The following is a 19,903-nucleotide window of genomic DNA, read 5'->3' on the forward strand; positions in this document are numbered from 1 at the left end:
CACAAAACCCATAAAGGTATTCGTGGGAATTTAAGTCGGTACATTTCGCACTCTCATCATGCTGGAGCATCTCTGGCGAAGCATCCGTGTGTAATTAAGAGCGAAAGGTTCACAGGTAATCACCAACAAGTGAAACTGCTAAAATTACATAATTCAGCACATGGCGGCGCCGTAGATCAGAGTGTTTATCGGCGCGAATGAAGGATTATTTATTTTTTCGCCATTATAAATTGATGATGGAGGTGCTGAGGAATTTGTGGATTTGAATTTAAACAAACTAGACTTCTGCTCGATACAAATTGCTTCCGACATACCTACATAATTAAATTCTGCAGATATTAACATAATTGTTTCAATTATCTCTTCGTGATCTTATCTAACTAATAGATGATCGATATTGACTAAGAAGCATTCATAGTGAAATGCTCTCGTTTTGGCATTGGCATTTGGAGTTCGATGTATCTATTCGTTATGTAACTAATATAGAAATTATAGAAAATGGAGAAAACCCAGACATGTATCTAGTTGTTCGAACGAAGCCATGTTAACCAGAATTAATCTAAAAATATCAAGTCATTCAATGTAAAGTGCAGCGAATTGGGCTCAAACCATAATATTTTTTTGCAGACTACAATTCGCACCCGAGCCGTTCCCTTTCATCTTTAAAGCAGCCCACAGCCCGCTCAATATTATTACGCCATGTAGGAAGTTGTGCAATTGAATTGATCGTGTATTTTTTATAGTGAAAGGTTTTACAATATGTTGTACGAAATCTAAAAAAAATGAATTTGATTGTGCAATGTTGGGAAATATTGAATATTTTACACAACCTCCAATATAATTTTCACACGATTCAATTTCATCGCACAAACCCGACTGTTGCACAATAAGATTCCTCAACCTTAACCCTCAATAATATTGTGCATACATTTGCACAGTAATATTGAGCGTGTATGGGCCGCTAAAGACTCTGGTGTGACTTGATTTCAGACGACCTTTAGTCATGTTCGTAAACTATTTCAGTTTTTTTCTAACTCTCAGCCATGTTTCTCTCTCAAGCTCTGGGTCTGACTAAGACATAAAATCATCCTCATAGTTACACGTTCGTTGCCCAACGTGGATTGAACGAGTTTCTCGCCGAGCGCTTGGGTCTGACAGCCGCAAAATAACAATGAGAACAACGCACCCAGCTGCAATAACGATGATGTAAGTTTCAATTGACACGTGGTGACTTGAGGGCAACGAACTTTCCATTCATGAGCGATAATCTTTGCGTATGGAGGACCATATAATTCCGGGACGGAAATTTGTTCGTGAGGTGTATTCTTGTAAGACATAGGGCCTGATCATGAATGTCACTTCACGGAGCAAACGAAATGATTTGTATGCAAGATTATATGCACTTTATTTCGTTTTCACCGTGAAGTGATGTAAAGGGTGTGTCACATCAAATTGCATCACGGAAAAAAAGCTGTAGAAATTCGCCCAGTAGACCGATCGTTTTGAAAATTTTAGACAGTAAAATAAAAACTATTAAACAACTTTTAGCATTTTCTTTTTATTCATACTTCGAGCCCAAGCCCGTATGCTCGCACCTTACTCTTTACCCCGTCCATAAGGTTCTGTACAACGTCCGGTTGTAGTTTTTTTTAACAGAAATCCATTTTCTCTTGAAGTCCGCCTCCGATTTGACAACTTTTGGGTTCTTCCGGAGGGCCTGCTTCATTATCGCCCAATATTTCTCTATTGGGCGAAGCTCCGGCGCGTTGGGCGGGTTCATTTCCTTTGGCACGAAGGTGACCCCGTTGGCTTCGTACCACTCCAACACGTCCTTTGAATAGTGACACGAAGCGAGATCCGGCCAGAAGATGGTCGGGCCCTCGTGCTGCTTCAATAGTGGTAGTAAGCGCTTCTGTAGGCACTCCTTAAGGTAAACCTGCCCGTTTACCGTGCCGGTCATCACGAAGGGGGCGCTCCGCTTTCCGCAAGAGCAGATCGCTTGCCACATCATGTACTTTTTGACAAACTTGGATAGTTTCTGCTTGCGAATCTCCTCCGAAACGCTGAATTTGTCCTCTGCGGAGAAGAACAACAGGCCCGGCAGCTGACGAAAGTCCGCTTTGACGTAGGTTTCGTTGTCCATTACCAGGCAATGCGGCTTCGTCAGCATTTCGGTGTAGAGCTTCCGGGCTCGCGTCTTCCCCACCATGTTTTCCCTTTCGTCGCGGTTAGGAGCCTTCTGAACCTTGTATGTACGCAGGCCCTCCCGCTGCTTGGTCCGCTGGACGAATGAACTGGACAAATTCAGCTTATTGGCGACATTCCGGACCGAACTTCTCGGATCACGTCTAAACTGCTTAACTACGCGCTTGTGATCTTTTTCACTGACGGAGCATCCATTTTTGCCGTTCTTCACCTTCCGGTCGATGGTTAGGTTCTCGAAGTATCGTTTTAGTACTCTGCTGACCGTGGATTGGACGATTCCCAGCATCTTACCGATGTCCCGATGTGACAACTCCGGATTCTCGAAATGAGTGCACAAGATTAATTCACGACGCTCTTTTTCGTTCGACGACATTTTTCCAAATTTACGAAAAATTGACAGTGAAGCATGGCCAACGTGATCTATACACTCTTATCTGATTATAAGCGAAAGCTGAAGATATAATTCCTAAAAATTAAATTTCTACAGCGCTTTTTCCGTGATGCAATTTGATGTGACACACCCTTTACGTGATCAGGCACATTTATTTATTTATTTATTTATTGTAAGAATAAATCATGTAACTTGAGACATTTGTCTCTCTTAATGCTACAATTTGGTCTACTTTGAAGAATATGTGAAAACTTATTCATTACTTAAATTACATCCTAGTGTTTTCTCAATTACAACAAGCTAATTAATACTATTCAGGTGAAAAAGTAAATCCCGCTTGAAATTGTGTTTAGATGAACAATTTTTTATATTAGTTGGAAAACGATTCCAATATACTATGCCTCTAGCGAACAGCGACGGATTATAATAGTGCGATGAATGAAATGGTATTAAAAAGTGATTTACTCGTGTATTACGGAATGGAATTAACTTAGAAAATAGGTAATTAGGAACTTTAGTCGTTATCAAACGAAACAGGATAGAACAAACTCTGTACTTATAGAATTGGGTGAATGGGCATCCCAATAATTGTTTTTGTAAGGGCGAAACCCTTCCCATTCTAGGAATATTGAAAACATACCTTATGCAACAGTTCAAAGCTACTTTTAGTCTGTTCATTGATTGTTGAGTGACATTGGTGTATACAAAGTCACCATACATAAAATGAGGAAAAACTAACGCTTTGAAAAGCTTGAGTTTGACTTTGACGTCGAAATATTTGGTAACTAAGTTCAACTGTTTAAGCACACCGAAAATTTTACCAACTTGAGAGTTGATATGTGATTCCCAACTTAAATTAGAAGTGAAAATTACGCCAAGATTGGTTAATTTGTTAACAATTTGGATTGGTTCGTTATTGATAGCTAGCACAGGTAAGCCAGATGATGTTCTCAATTTAGATATAAATATTGCTTGAATTTCGGAAGAATTTATGGGCAAAAGGTTTTTCTGTGACCAGCAATGAATTCGATGGAGATCTTCGTTAATCTTCATAGAAATATCGTCCACACAAAAATGATCAATACTACAGAAATAAATTTGAACATCATCAGCATAAAGATGCATACTACAATATTTCAAAACCGCCGGCAAATCATTAATAAAGAAGCGGCCCCAGAACGGAGCCCTGATACACTATCAGTCATACTCAAATACAATGCATAGAACAACGTTCAAACAGAACTTACATCCCTCACCCTCAAAGCATAACTCGCCCGCAGTAAAATTACTCCAACCATACAGAAATTCATTCATTCCAATTATTTTCTTTACATTACGGCCTAACCCAAATTGTTACTTCACAGCAAGTAACAAGAAATAAACACAATATTCTATAGCTATTCAGATAATTGACAATATTCGAGTAGCAAGACACAGCGAAGCTGAACCACGACATCAGCAGAACCACACCAGCTACAATCGCAGAGCAACAACAGCAACAATGGTAGTAGTATTTTAGCAGCAACAGCATACAGCAGAATCGGCGTCACATGATGACGGTAGCAGCAAAGTGAGATGAGCTGCATGCCACAGAAACACAGTTTTGACTTTTAGGATGGAATAAAACACGGATGTTTTCATGATCGGATTCAAAGGAATATGTATTGGGAGGAAAAAATGAGAGTTGCAAGGAAAAAGGTTTAATCGATGTAGTATAATGACTTTCAGGCGAGGAAGAAAACATGGAATAATCAAGGATGGAAACACGGAATAAATATGAAGGAAAGAGAAAATAATACATGGAAAGGTTTATATAGCGGCGTTATGTAAATGTTCCAAAGTGTAACATTCGACATTCGTAGTAGATCTCCTGGTCTTCACAATGGCAACTCCATTCCTGGTGGAAACTTGTTGAATCCGACCTTCCTTCTTAAGCTTTAAAGCTCCCGCTCGAATTGTTCTGGCATGTTGGGTTAGACTCTCGTTGACGACGATGCGGGTTGAATTATCGAATCCAATATTGCTCAAGTTCAGAGTTCTCAAATTAAGATACTTGCGGTAGAATTCAGCCCGTTCATTGAGCATCGCAAATTGACAAGCAATTGGCGGAGTAGATCCAGGAGAGACGGGTTGTCTTGCTAATCGTTTCATACTGACCAGAGAAATTTCAGAATTGCCATACGAAAGACTGTGGGCAATTTTCTGAAATATTTCCTTGAGGTTTTCATTCTATGTGAAAGGAATCCCGGATAATATCAGATCATGTGATTTCTCTGTTCTTTCTAAACATTCGGTTGTCAGTGAAAGACCATACCGAACAGCAGCAATTTCTCCAGACAGTTCGTCAGCTTTCGATGAATATTCATTCCTGGCAGTAACCAATTGTTGTTCGATGTTGTCGATGCGTTTCCCAAGGTCGATGGCACATGATTCAATCTTTTTCTCAATCCTGTCATTAGATTGGTCAATCATTACCTTCAATTTCAACCACAGATCATTGAGACATTCAATTTCATCGGTCTCCTTATCGCGAATTTTTCTGCTCAATCCATCTTCAACCAACGAGCTTGCTGACGTTGAGCGAGTAGCAGGTTTGTGGATTTGTTTATTGTTGTTGTAGTAGGACATGATAAAAACAAACAGAATGCCGCACTATTTCACTTGACACTTGATTAGTCTACGGCAAATTCTGAAGGGTTGCAGCTACCGTGTGAATTTAGGTAAAGATGTTGTTGAACTATGTCAGCTTCGAGCAAAAAACAAAGCGTCGCAGCATACAGTCCTCCAGTTGATATAACTCAGGGGTTAAACATCAATTGAATATAGGCTACCCAAAATCAAAATCAATATGGCGTCATTTGTTTATCAACATATCATTTACGAGGATTGAAATCGAAAAATGCGCTGCTTTATTCTAACTGCATGAGCGATTTTCATATTTCGGTTTCACATGGAGGTGTTTACATTTAACATGGAGTTTAAAGTTAGCCACTATTCGACTATATAACCGTACCGAGTTGTAAACAACAGTAATTGATAGAACCAAAATGTCAGTGAACCGCAGCAATATTGGGTACACTGGCAATATGAGGGATTTGACGTTTTAGTCGTACCCCTGATATAACTGCTATGCAGGTTGTAGATTCTGCACACACTTGTTAAATTTTCGACACTGGATGAAAAGTAGGTGAAATTTAACAATTTGGGTGCGGCGACAATCCAAGCTTCCAATCCAAGTCACGTTAGCATATCAGCCAAGTCAGCCCAGAAACGGACACCGCACGCGGCTACAGACTGCCAGATAAGCGCATCTTCACCAATGTGCACGATCAGCAGTTTTAGTCAATAAATAAGACCGATCGTGCTAGACCGAGTCAGTTAGTAAGAAGTACAGCGCGTAACCGGTAGTTGTAAAGTGAATAATTGTGAATAAAAGTGATTTAAAATAAACATTTCCCGTTTTTAAAAAGGTGATCACGGCCCGGGTAATGTGATTGGCGCAGCCTGCAGTGCTTGGAAAATCAGTTTCACGAACAACAGTGCAGAAACTCTTGCATATCAGCTTGCAGTTAAAGTGAACCCGCGAAAGCATTCGTTAGCATCGAGTGTGCCGACGAAGTCGAGGCTCCGCCGCGCGAAATTGGATTCCAAGCGAACCTGCCAGAGCGACTGAGGTAAGTGAACATTAGTATAATTGTTTCACACGCGTTCTTAGAGAGACGTGAGGAAAATAATTTTATTGATTTCATTTACTACTCGGAAAGTGAACAGTTCTGAGAGAAGTTCTCTTTCCAACCGGCGTTGTGAAGTTCTTAGAGAATCGCAACACCGGAAGATAACACGAGTTCTTAAAGAACGTGTCTCTTTTGCAAACTTATTTTTAAAACGCATTAAAACTGATGCCTAAGTTTTCCAGGAAAGCAAAAAGTGCTCTGGAAATTACAAGGGAATATTTAAAAAGGAGTAAATCAGAAACTCATATTAGCTCTGACACTAGCGAATCCGACATAGAATCGGTAGAGTCAGGCGAGTTTTCACATATCCCCCTGAGGACTGATTTACCTACACTTGCCACACTATCGCTTGATACAAACAGCGACATGGATAGTGGTATAGCACAACTTATGAGCCAGCTGACTCAGATATCTGATCAGCTCGCAAAACTAAATACAAAACAAGACGAGCACGACAGACAGCTCAACCTACTACAAAATCAACAATTTGCTGACGTTCCAGTTGTTGACAATGAAAGGCCAAGGCACAGCAGAAGCTTGATTGAGTCGTTATATCGGATCCCAGATCCGATAAAAAGTATCCCCTCTTTCGATGGGAATAAAAACAGTTAAATACATGGATAAATACAGCGGAAAAAACACTCAACACATTTAAACCATTGGTATCGAATGACGTTTTTGCCATTTACGAACAGGCAGTTCTCAATAAATTAGAAGGCCGTGCCAAAGATGCGATATGCATGGCCTGCGACATCGGTAGCTTCGCTGAGGCGAAGGAAATTTTGATTAACACACTGGGAGACAAATTCGAATTATCAACGTACAAAGTCCAACTATGGAAAAATAGACAAGGAGCAGAAATGACCGTACACAAGTACTATCAAATTACAAAACTGATAGTGCAGAATATTAAAACGCTTGCAAAGCAAGATAAAACATATGCCGCTAGTTGGGGGGCGATCTCGAAATTTATCGACGAGGACGCCTTAGCAGCATTTATTTCAGGTTTAAATGAAAACTATTTCGGCTTCGCCCAAGCTGCAAAACCAGAATCTTTGCAGGATGCTTATGCGTTCCTCTGTAAATTTAACTCTAAAGAAAAAATAATAATAACACAAGCTAATAATTTCGAAAAAAAGTATTCAAAAACAACAGTGATAAAACAAATACCAATAACTCCAACAGTAAATTCAAATACCAAAAACAAGGCAAACATGAGACACCTGTTAAAAATGAACAACATGTTGAGCCCATGGAAATCGATCCTTCACTAAGGAGTCGACTAACCTTAAACAAAAGAAATATCAATAATCATGAGGTATCAGAATCAGAAGAAGAATCAAACAACGATGAAATCGACGAGAATGAACTAAATTTTCATCAAATCCAACACAAACAAAATCTAACTTAAACTATTTACCTTTCCTCGATGTAAAAGTTAATCTTTTTTTCACAATTTAAGAGAAACTTAAAATTTCTAATCGATACCGGGGCTAATAAAAATATTATCTCTCCTGGTATCATCAATAATACAGTAACTACAAAAACGACCGTAATAAAAAACATATCTGGTAACAAAGAAGTCAATAAAAAGGCCAAGTTGGATATATTCAACGGACTGATAAAACCGCTAACATTTTATGAATTAAAATTCCACACATTTTTTGACGGAATTATAGGTTCTCAATTCTTTGCTAAACACAAAGCAAAAATTGATTACCAAAAAGAAACTATCAATATACCTGAAAAAAAGAATTTTAAATTTCAAAAATATTACCCTGCGAATCAAAAACAATACGCATATACAATAACCTTAGAAACAAATACAAATGGTGATTGGTTTGTACCAACTTTTCAAAAACTTTGCAAAAATACTTATATTGCGCCTGGCTTATATAACGCGAATAACTTCAAAACAATGATTCACGTCGTATCTTCAAACAAAACTTTACCTAATCCCCCCAAATTAGGATTGGATGTTAATAATTTCGAAGCGTTCGATCCCTTACCTACCGATAGGGATAACCTAATCTCCAGGGACGAAATTTCGAATATAATAAGAGTAGACCATTTATCGTCTTTAGAGAAATCAAAACTAATTGATCTTATCCACAATAATCAACAAGTCCTTTTACGCAAAGGCGAAAAACTATCATCGACCACGGCTATCAAACATAAAATATTAACTTCCGATGAAACCCCCGTGTAAACAAAAAGCTATCGCTATCCACATCACTTCAGAAAAGATGTGGAAGAGCAGATCCAAGAGATGTTAGAAAATGGTATAATAACACATTCAGTAAGCCCATATTCTTCTCCAATATGGGTTGTTCCAAAAAAACAGATGCTTCTAGCAAACGAAAAGTTCGCGTGGTAATCGATTACAGGAAATTGAATGATAAAACTGTAAACGATAAGTACCCGATTCCTCAAATAGAAGATATCCTTGATCATCTCGGAAAATCTGTCTACTTTACAACATTGGACCTTAAGTCTGGCTTCCACCAGATAGAAATGGATCCAAACCACAAAAAAAAACTGCATTTTCAACGGAAAAAGGGCATTTTGAGTTCACCCGAATGCTTTTGGATTAAAGAACGCCCCTGCCACTTTCCAGAGGGCGATGAATAATATTCTTGGAGATTACATAGGCAGAACTTGCTACGTATATCTCGATGATATTGTAATAATTGGAAGGAACCTTGAGGAACATTTCAGAAATCTTACACTCATCTTGAAAAGACTTTCAGAATTCAATCTGAAAATCCAACTGGATAAATGTGAGTTTCTCAAAAAAGAAACAGAATTTTTAGGCCACGTTATAACGGAAGAAGGAGTTAAACCAAACCCAGAAAAAATAGAAAAAATAATTAATTGGCCGATTCCAAAAAACCAAAAAGAAATTAAACAATTCCTTGGTCTAGCCGGTTATTACCGACGCTTCATTAAAGACTTTTCAAAAATTTCCAGAAATATGACAAAGTATCTAAAAAAAGATGTAGTACTTAATATTGAAGACCCAGACTACGTCAATGCGTATAAAACGTTGAAAGAAGTTATTTCAACGGATCAAGTTTTGGCATACCCTCAGTTTGAAAAACCGTTTATACTCACAACGGACGCGTCAGAATACGCCTTAGGAGCTGTTCTCTCACCAATACAAGAAGGAGTTGAAAAACCAATTGCATTTGGGTCAAGAACACTCACGGATACTGAGTCAAGATACGCAACAAACGAAAAAGAAGCTTTAGCCATTAAATGGGCCGTTACTAAATATAAACCTTATTTGTTCGGAGGTAAATTTACATTGATCACAGATCACAAGCCGTTGACCTTCATAAAAAACTCAGATAAAAACTCTAAAATATTACGATGGAGATTGGAGCTCGAGAACTACGATTATGACGTCATTTTAACTAATTTTAACAGGACAATTGTGGCCCAACCAACGTATGACAAAACTGAGATGACACATTTTTTGAAAACCTTTCACAATGGAAACAAACGGCTCTCCTCGCACCGGAGTCACTAATCGATATCATACAGGAAACATTGAGGGAAATTTTGGTGAAAAAGGACACTTTGTTTTTACATCTAAAATGGTTGAAGATGTACAAAACGAAGACCGCCAAAATTTAATTATAACAAAAGAACATGAGAGAGCACACAGAGGCATAACCGAAGTGGAAACTCATCTAAAAAGATCATACTTCTTTCCTAACATGTCCAGATTGATCAGAAACTATATCAATATTTGTAAAGTTTGTAACAGTCATAAGTATGAGAGGAAACCTTACAATATTAAAATTTCGCCAAGACCAATAACAGACAAACCATTTCAAAGAGTACATATGGATATCTTCATAATTGCTAAATATTGCTTCTTATCACTCATAGACTCCTTCTCAAAGCATCTACAAATGTATCACATCAAAACAAGAAATCTGACAGATGTACAAAAAGCAATAGGGAAATATATTTCAACCTTTGGCGTTCCAACAATAATTATCACTGATCATGAGACAACGTTCAGATCGATCCAATTCAAAAATTACTTAGAAAATTTAAGCAGCTCATTGGAATATGCCTCATCTTCTGAATCTAACGGGCAAATAGAACGAGCCCATTCTACAATAATTGAAATATACAACACAAATAAACACAAATTCAAAAACGCAGGAGTGAAAACACTTATCAAAATTTCAGTAGCGTTATACAATGATACAATACACTCTTCAATAACGTTCACTCCAAACGAAATTGTATTTAATCATAATAATGTTAATAACCCTGAAGAAGTTTTAGCTAATGCCCAAAAAATATTTCAAGAAGCAAAACAAAGCATGATTAAAAGTCAAATTAAATTAACAAAGTACAATAATAACAAAGAAGAACCACCAGAAATAAGAGATGGTGAGGTAGTATTTGTTGTACCTCAAATAAGGAAGAAAACTGACGCGAGAGCTATTAATACGAATGCATTTGATGTCAAACACAAAACATTTAAAAATGGCAGAAATACCAAGAGAAACAAAAATAAAATAAAGCGAATGAAAAGTACTAACTACTAACCTTTTTCATATTCAATTTCAGATGATACTACTAGCAATAAACGTACTACTACTAACAATCGCGCACTGTCATGAATTTAGAATACCACATATGGAAATAAGGAATCTTCACAGCGATCCTGTTCTGCTCATTAAGAGAAATGATTGTCGCATTCAAACATCCTACATAAAATTTGTACACCCAATCAACATTTCTAAAATCGAAGAAAATGTAATACTAATTAGCAAAATCTCACGACAGTTGAACGACCAATTGGACATATCAAAATTAGTTTTTGAGAAGAGTAGGGTATTGATAAACAACCTTCGCCAAATAGAACCAGTCACACCGAAGAGAATGCGACGCTGGGACGCTCTTGGAACAACATGGAAATGGTTGGCCGGAACACCGGATGCGGACGACCTACGGCTATTGAACTCGACGTCTAACGACTTAATCAACGAAAACAATAAACAAATAGTAATTAACCAAATGGTGAACCAAAGAATTCAAGACATGGCGAAAACTATCAACCAATTAATCGACCAACACGTGCAAAACAAAATCCTTTCTGAGGAATACGATGCGATTAGTCTCCTTCTCTACATGGACAGTATTAATAATATTTTAGTGGAAATTTAAGACACGATTCTGAGGGCGAAAATCACATTACCCAACAACAAATTATTAACATTGCATGAAATTCTCTTGATAGAATCAACCCTAAATGATCAAGGAATAAAAACGGAGTTTCCCGGACAAGCTTTGAATTATGTGATACCGAAAATTGCTACAAAAGACGATTCACTACTCTACATACTCCAAATACCTCAGCTACAAAAAACATGGTCACATATTATTCAAATTGTGCCACTCATCGTAAATGGAACCATTATTGCCGATGCTCCTTTATACGTGGTAAAATCTGGAATTAACTGGTTCAAAACAAATAAGCCAGAGGAGTTCATCCAGCCCATTACTGAATTAAGGATCCTGAATGATGAATGTACCCATCGTATCATAACGGGAGTAACAAGCAAATGCAACGTAGTAGAAGAACATGACACATTTGTGAGCATGGTGGCGAGCAACAAAATTCTCATAAACAACGCACAAAATATTAACCTCTCATCGGATTGTGGACCCCAGAACCGCAGTCTAACTGGCAATTTTTTAATAACGTTTGACAACTGCAGTATTCACGTGGATGACCAACTCTTTACGAGTATTGCAACGATCAGCAACGAAACTCAAATAATGCAAGGTGCTTTTCATAACCTGATCATCAATCGCAATATTTTGAAACTTCAAAACATCCAAGCCATCAGTAACCTCACATTAGTAAATAGGAAGCGAATGGAAACTTTAAAACTCAAACAGTATGATCATCAAAACTGGATATTTAGCATTTGTGGAGGACTAAGCACAACAGTAATAATAGTAATTGGGATTATTCTTTATACATGTCTTCGTAGACGAAAGATAGTCATCAAAATCCGTCAGCCCAGAATGAGGCCGGCTATCTCGCATAATAATAGCATCAATCAAACAACTTCTACAAATTCCTAAGAACGAGGACGTCCTTTTTTCACCCCCCGGAGGAGTCACGTTAGCATATCAGCCAAGTCAGCCCAGAAACGGACACCGCACGCGGCTACAGACTGCCAGATAAGCGCATCTTCACCAATGTGCACGATCAGCAGTTTTAGTCAATAAATAAGACCGATCGTGCTAGACCGAGTCAGTTAGTAAGAAGTACAGAGCGTAACCGGTAGTTGTAAAGTGAATAATTGTGAATAAAAGTGATTTAAAATAAACATTTCCCGTTTTTAAAAAGGCGATCACGGCCCGGGTAATGTGATTCTAGTTCTCACACATTCCCTTCAGAAACGTTCTCCCAAACATTATCGGTGGTTCTCATCCAATATTGATTATATGGTTTGGAAGTTGGGAACAATAAGTAAGGTCTTTTTCATTTAAGATATGCTAAACTTAACCAAAGAAAAACTTAAAAAATCATTTTATTTAGGGCTTATATCAGGAAGAATTCAACATAATGAGCAATAAGTTGTTTTTACGTTCACATCAAAGAACTTTTAGTAGGTTGTCTTTTATTTATTTATTTAATGTCAAACGTCTTCGACCTAATGGTTGTACAGACTGCTTATAGGGACTTAATTCTATTCTTATAGATTAACCTACTAATATTAAAATCGAAAAAAAGGTCTTATATTCAAAAGCCCGAATCTTACGTTTGATTCAATTTATGAGGTATTGCATTCTCGGCAACCTGCCAGAAGCTTCTCTCAAATATTGACGTAATATTTTTCATTAGTTGTCTTTCCTCTCGATTTTTGATTTTCTCCATTTTGCATTTTGCTTAATTTTGCTCGAAGTTTTTTTGGTGAAGATAAACCAAAAAAATCTCGAAAGAAACTCTGTTGGGTTTCATTAATGGAAATTAATGGAAAACCGAATGAAAGAGAGATCTCTGGTTTGAACCGTTCACTGTTCATTTTATAGCAACGGTCGTAGTACACGTATATGAAATCTTTCAACAGCAAATTATTTGGGAAACCTGTATCTTTCACGGTAAAAATTTCACGTTGATCCGTTCTGTTTTCAAAAAGTTGTGCAGTATGGAAGTACTACAATCGCGAAATCACTGAAAGTGGTTAAAACAGCCGTGTATGATGTGCTGAAACGTTCCCGTGAACGTTGGACAACAGTTGGACAATTGAGGAAAACCCAGGACTCTCGGACTACGACATCGCCAAAACCACAACTCTCACCAAAGTACCATCCGGAGAATCCGTATGCGAGAAGGTTATCGTAATTTCCGTGCCTGCAAGGTGGCCAAAAGAATCGCTCGAAAGTTGTACAACAAGGTCTTGACGAAGTACGAAGGATGCAAGCTGATGGACGATGAAACGTACGTGTAGACGGATTTTGGACAGCTTCCAGGCCTGAAATTCTATAAGGCCACTGCCACAAGAGATGTCACCTGCTGACTTTAACAGATTTTATGACTTTCTGGAGAATAAATCAAATCGTTCCAAATCAAGACCATACTTTGTTGTAGGTGATGTGAATGTCCCTGTGAATTTGTCTTGTAATAATATTGTGGTACGTTATAGCAATATTTTACAATCATTAGGTTTTATATGTTCCAACACATGTAGTAAACACGTAATAGGAGTAATAATATACTGGAACATGTTGTATGCAGAATCATAGATGTGGCAAATACTCGGAATGACACACTGTTAACAAATCTTAGCGATCGCTCATTGATCGTATCTCCATTAAGACTACATGGATCCAAAGTCAAAACCAGAATTATAATTACAACAGACTGAACACCCGCTTCTCGAATTCCTTGCAATTGTGACCAAGATGTTGAATTGTCTCTAACGAATATTTCGTCGACATACAATTCAATATTAACGCAATGTTCTAGAACCATTTCTATCGAAGTCAACATCAAAGGAAACGCTTGTCCTTGGATGTCTTATGATCTCCGGAAACTGTTGAAAATAAAGGACAAATATTTGAAAAAGGTCAAAAACCGACCCAATGATTCACATCTACAAGAAATGCTCAACTATATTTCAAATAATGTTCAAGTAGAGAGAAGACAATCTAAAAGAACATATGCTTTTTCGAACAAATTTTTTTCCAAAAATCTGTACCATCGAAAATATTTGTAGAGAAAAAAAATTATTAGCATGAGCATTAGCATTAGCATTAGCATTGAGCAAGTTGCACAATATCGTAGGTGGTACGAATTCAGAACTGTTATGTTAAAAACTAGCCTCCATCCGTTGCTGATGATTAGTAATATCTCTTAGATGGAGACATGTTTTCTCCAACAGTTAAGAATTGTCCTGGCCACGTCCTTGCAACTGCTAGAGAAAAGGGAAGGAATGTTAGTTCAACATTTACTTAAGAGAGATGCAGAGAACTCTACGACCTCTCATAAATGTCACGGGAATTCAGGGATGTGTTAGTAGGGAAGGTAAGCCTTAGGATACACTCAGCCGGTGTTACTGGCAAAGCTTGTTATTACTGATAATCTAGCGGTATTTAATAATTATTTTACTTTAATATTACTATTACTATTATTAGCATGAAAAAATACCCATTTATTTACTACAAATACTACATTTAAATTTGTTTGTGTTTGATGATGCTTATACATAGTTTTTTTCTGAATCTAGATTGCATACTATCATTTATTCAAATTTTCGAGTTGCCGCCACGATGTTTGACCAAATCTTTTGATCTCAAAATAGCGTTCATCGTATCGTTGCTGAGCCGTTTTCGAAGCTTATTTTTGTTCTGATTATACCAGAAAAAAAATCACTCGAAAGTTACCGAGGAGTGAGGCATAGTGAGAACGTTGAAAACAAGACATCGCAGCGCCGAAAATGCGTGCGAACCGTCAATTCTTTTTAGGCATCCAATTTTCGTCCACCAATACTGCACATGCTAGTCTTCGGAAACTGTGATTTTCTTACGGAGTAATTTTACCTTTAGGATACCGAATTCATTCCTCAGATCTTGTATATTCCCATCGTAGAACCCTGGAAAGGCTCCTAACACAACGTCGAATCTATTTCTAATTTTCTTGATCAGCTCCACGAAAAAATTGCGACAAATATCCTTTGAAATGATCTGCCTTTCGCTGTCCATTGTTCTGATAATTTCTTCTGCCTCTGTTCCAACCTAAAATTCTTCTATTATAGTGACTTTCAACACATTTCGGCTGGTTCGTCACTTTTACTTTCATTTTTGGAAGAATGTCGGGTGTGAGAACTGAACTCGTGATCTCTGTGTGAGAGGTATGGATGTTACCACTACGTCAGATCGTCTCCACAACCTAAAATGCTTATCGCTTTGCAAATGATCTTCATATTAAATAGCATTATACATTGAAACAACGTAAGATTCCTAACAGATATTAGTTAGAATGATCAAATAAAAATCTTTCAGTTTTTCATGTAGCATCGTGAATTCAGGTTGTTCAGCCTGGAATAAACGATTCAATCTGTTGATCTGGGGCAAAACATACGTCGCACCATCCGACGCGAATCCTTTCAGACGTTTCTTGTAAGGAATTTCGTCCTTATGAAACAGATCAATCATTGCATTGTGAATGCTTTTATGATCAGCAGCACCAAGTGATACTACGGCGTAAAAGTCGTCATGTACCTTAATGTTGCTTTGTTCAATTGTAAGAAATTTCACGCGTGACAAAAATCTGTACTAATATGTACTTTTTGACGAAAATCTTCACTCTGTACCGTACAGAATCTGGACAAAAAATAATGAAAAAATCTGTACCATTCCAGATAAATTATACGTCTGGCAACACTGATCATCACTGATCTTCTGGATGAGTTGATAGATGGAATCGATCACATGGTGCATCTTTCCTTGACCTCGTAAAGGCTTTCTATACAGTTGAACATGAAATACTATTAAAAAATGAATATCTATGGAAACCGAGGAATAGCCAGCGACATACGAGGGCCGTCCGATAACTACTTAGCCTGCAAAAAAAAAACAAAAAATTTGGAAAAGTGGTGATTTATTTCTCAACATAGTCTTATTTTAGCTCGATACACTTGACCCAGCGATGCTCCAACTTCTGTAATCCTTCTGAAAAATACGTTTTCTCGGGACTGCTCCCGAGGCCTCCGTGGCGGCGAAGACCTCTTCATTCGACTCAAATTTCTGCTTGCCGAGTGACTGTTTCAAGTTTGGAAACAAAAAAAAGTCGCACGGGGCCAAATCTGAAGAATACGGTGGATGGGGCAGCAAGTCCGACCAGTTTGGCCATGGTGACGGCGGAACTTCCATTTTTCTAAAATCCGCGGACACGATTCGGCTGCAATTTTGACAATAGTCGTTTACGAGAATGTACTACACGATAGGTAACTTCTCTTGCGATACCGACACCATCGGGCGATGAGGCTAAGTACTTATCGGACCGCCCTCGTACATATTTTTTGCCCCGCGCAACACTGTTAAAATTCTGAAGAAAATCACACATATCGATAAATGCGAATGAGAGTAGTAGTGAATCTCTAAATCTTTAAAAAAAAATCAATATTTCAAGATTTTTTATAGTATTTAATTTTTTTTTAATAATTGAAAAGTACGTTTTTTTAACATAAATCCTATGTTGAACCTCATAGGGGTTCAAAAAAAAATAGTCAAAATTTCTTATTCAGTACCCTATACAATATTTTCCATAGAGCGAGTTATTTGTTTTAGGGCACTTTTACTTCCATACCCGGCCAGGCTCTTTGTAAATTTCTTCATAGTGTCATGATTTGAAATTCAGACTCTTTTTTAATCATGATTTGAATTCCGGACATTTTTGCTTCAAACATCAACATTAAACTTCGAAAATACTGGCTCCATTCTGCCTAGAGCTTGTTACAAACTCTTATGAAACTCTTGCAATAAGAAATTTCATCGTGAACTTATAATCCGTCCGGATTTAGAACCATCTTCTGAAAGTGTTTTTTATTCCAAACATCTCGAATTTTTTAATCTGTTTTAATTTGACTCTATAGTACCTATTAGTTGAATCTATTGAACATACCAATGATGTTTAGGTTTTGTGATGATATTGAATATAATGGTAAAGTGTCCGAATTCTGATACATTACGGTATACTTGTTCTTGTAAGGTTTCAAGATTCAACAAATGTGAAAGTTAAACAAAACAATTGGTTTTAAAAAAGCGAGAGTCTCGAATAAGTCGTAGGTGTGTAAGTGCCTTGTTTTGTAATAAAAACTAACAAGACAAAAATAAATGTTCGGTTTGGTGAACAAGTTACAATAAATCTGTTGTAATTGTTCAATTAATTGACCTATAATCAATTGAACTTCGAATAAGACGTCAATCGATATTCCAATAACTGCATATAACAATAACTGCCAATAATAGCAGAGCTATTACTTGGAGTATTTTTCATTTCGATAGATATGGGATACGACTTTCAAAAATATCCATCGAAAACTCCGATTGATCTCATTGGCCGATAGTAAATTTTAGCTTTTGAGTGCATGCTTCGAGTTTAAATTCTTCAATGAATTCCGCTACATTTGCAGGTTGTATATTCTTCCGCAACTAAATAAAACCTGGTAAGATTTATGCAAGCGAGTTCTACTACACGCTTGGCAAAAACGCGTATTAGCCCTCTACCGCCCAAGTTTTTTATTTATCTAAAAAGCCTACTCCACATTTATTTCGAATTTTCGACTTTCAACATAAAACACTCCTAGCAGAAAGCTGCCAGCATAAAAACAATGTGTATTTGTGATAGATGAAAATATTCTAAAGACGTGAGGGTGAGGGTGAACATTAAAAATAATGTCTGCATAATTTGAAAAGAGAATCCGCGAGGCCCGTCTAAAGGCGGGCTTGGGCTGTAGAAGGTTAGTGTACCGAATCCACGAAGCCACTTTGCCTCCCGTTTACTGATCTTCCGTCACCTCGTTCCCTAGTTCTATAATATTCGCTTCAATCAATGTTTTCTCGCATCATCTGTCTTCATCATCATAAACATCTCCGATTGAATAATATCGAAATTGTTGTTCAACCTTCAATGCTGTTCAATTTCAGCTTCCAATGTCTCAGTCGCGGCAACGTCTTCGAATGAGGTCAGCTTGGCGTGATGTGCGTTGGCGAGAGCGAACACGAAAATGAAAATGAAAACGAAAGTTCAGCCTCTGAGTGAAAGTGCAACGGAGATCGCCTTCGCAATGAACACACGTGTTGATGCAACTAACGCGGCGCTACAGTTTAACGCCAGCCGCAAAGCTATGCGCAGGCGCATCGGGATGAACTTTGTGGTCGTGATTCTCTGGCTTTGGCTCTCGGGCGGTTCAGGCAGCGCATTGATGGTGGTCTCAAAACATTCGAGTTCTAAAATTGTTGGGGGCGAAGAAGCGAAGGCCGGTGAATTCCCTTATCTTGTATCCCTGCAGTGGAACTTTGGAAATGGCTCGAAGCCGGTTCATTTTTGCGGCGGTACAATTGTGACAGAATATTGGATTTTAACCGCAGCGCACTGCAAAGAAACTGCTTTTCTACGAGGTTGGTTGGAAGTTGTTGCTGGAGAATATGATCTGCAACGTGAAGAGGGTTTCGAGCAGCGACGCAACATAAGCGAATTTTTAGTACATGAAAATCGTTTACCAGGATTTGTAGGACCGAACGATATCGGTTTGGTGGGTGATTTTCTGGACCATCCAGATAACCACTGTTGTATTTTATAATATTTCTCATATTGTTTTAGATAGGATTAGATCGGCCATTGAATCTAGTCGACGGAGTAACAACGATCAAATTGGATGATAGCCAAGAGCCCGTTCACGGAATTGCAGTTCTTCCAGGTTGGGGATCCGTCTCGTCCACAATAGAAACGAGTTACCCAGATAAGCTACAAAAGGCTACTCTACCGGTGTTTCCATACGATGTTTGCTTACAGTATTTCCCGGTATTTAATCCACTCGAGGAGACTAATTTTTGCGCCGGGGAACTCAGTGGAGCCGTAAATGCTTGTCATCGAGATTCTGGCGGACCGTTGGTACAAATAGTGGATGGCATCGAAACACAAGTGGGGATTGTCTCCTGGGGAGCTTTCCCATGTACCGCGTATCGTAGCCCCACAGTAATTACCCGAATAAGTGCTTTCAAGGATTGGGTTCGGATGACAATTGAGAACGATTCAATCGGTAGTTAATTTGCTACGTATTCCATTTACTATCAATAAATAAAAAATAATAAATAAAACAATAATACACATACCTCAAAACATGTCATCCAGCAAGTTCCGATAATACTGTACTTGTGCATGTTCGCGATTCCGGTTATCTAACACGAATAGTACCGGACAGTCGAGGGAAATGCAAGAAGTGTCAAACGTCCGCTGACAACAAGATTTACATAACTGAAAGAATCCAGAAAGTCAACGAAAATTCTATCACGGAAAAACATTATC

The 19,903-nt window shown here is 38.0% G+C and overlaps 2 protein-coding genes across 3 annotated transcripts in view; one reads left to right on the forward strand and one right to left on the reverse strand.

The window, feature by feature from the left end:
* Positions 1-34: 34 nt before the first annotated feature.
* Positions 35-19,801, forward strand: LOC129776580 (trypsin-2-like). 2 transcript variants are annotated; one of them, XM_055782303.1, is made up of 3 exons: positions 35-115; positions 18,523-19,130; positions 19,199-19,801. In XM_055782303.1, the coding sequence occupies exons 2-3, from the start codon at positions 18,603-18,605 to the stop codon at positions 19,643-19,645; spliced, it is 975 nt and encodes a 324-aa protein (XP_055638278.1). In that variant the 5' UTR covers positions 35-115; positions 18,523-18,602; the 3' UTR covers positions 19,646-19,801. The 2 variants fall into 2 exon arrangements, with proteins under 2 accessions (XP_055638278.1, XP_055638279.1); XM_055782304.1 differs by lacking the exon at positions 35-115 and adding an exon at positions 6,088-6,270.
* LOC129776573 (DNA polymerase zeta catalytic subunit) overlaps positions 19,641-19,903 on the reverse strand; it is a 36,369-nt gene continuing 36,106 nt past the window's right edge. Inside the window, exon 9 of the mRNA XM_055782295.1 lies at positions 19,641-19,852. Within this exon, the coding sequence (XP_055638270.1) occupies positions 19,712-19,852 (141 nt within the window). The 3' untranslated portion in view covers positions 19,641-19,711. The remainder of the gene's footprint in view (positions 19,853-19,903) is intronic.

The sequence above is a fragment of the Toxorhynchites rutilus genome, chromosome 3 (genome assembly GCF_029784135.1).
Source record: "Toxorhynchites rutilus septentrionalis strain SRP chromosome 3, ASM2978413v1, whole genome shotgun sequence".
Taxonomy (NCBI): Eukaryota; Metazoa; Arthropoda; class Insecta; order Diptera; family Culicidae; genus Toxorhynchites; species Toxorhynchites rutilus.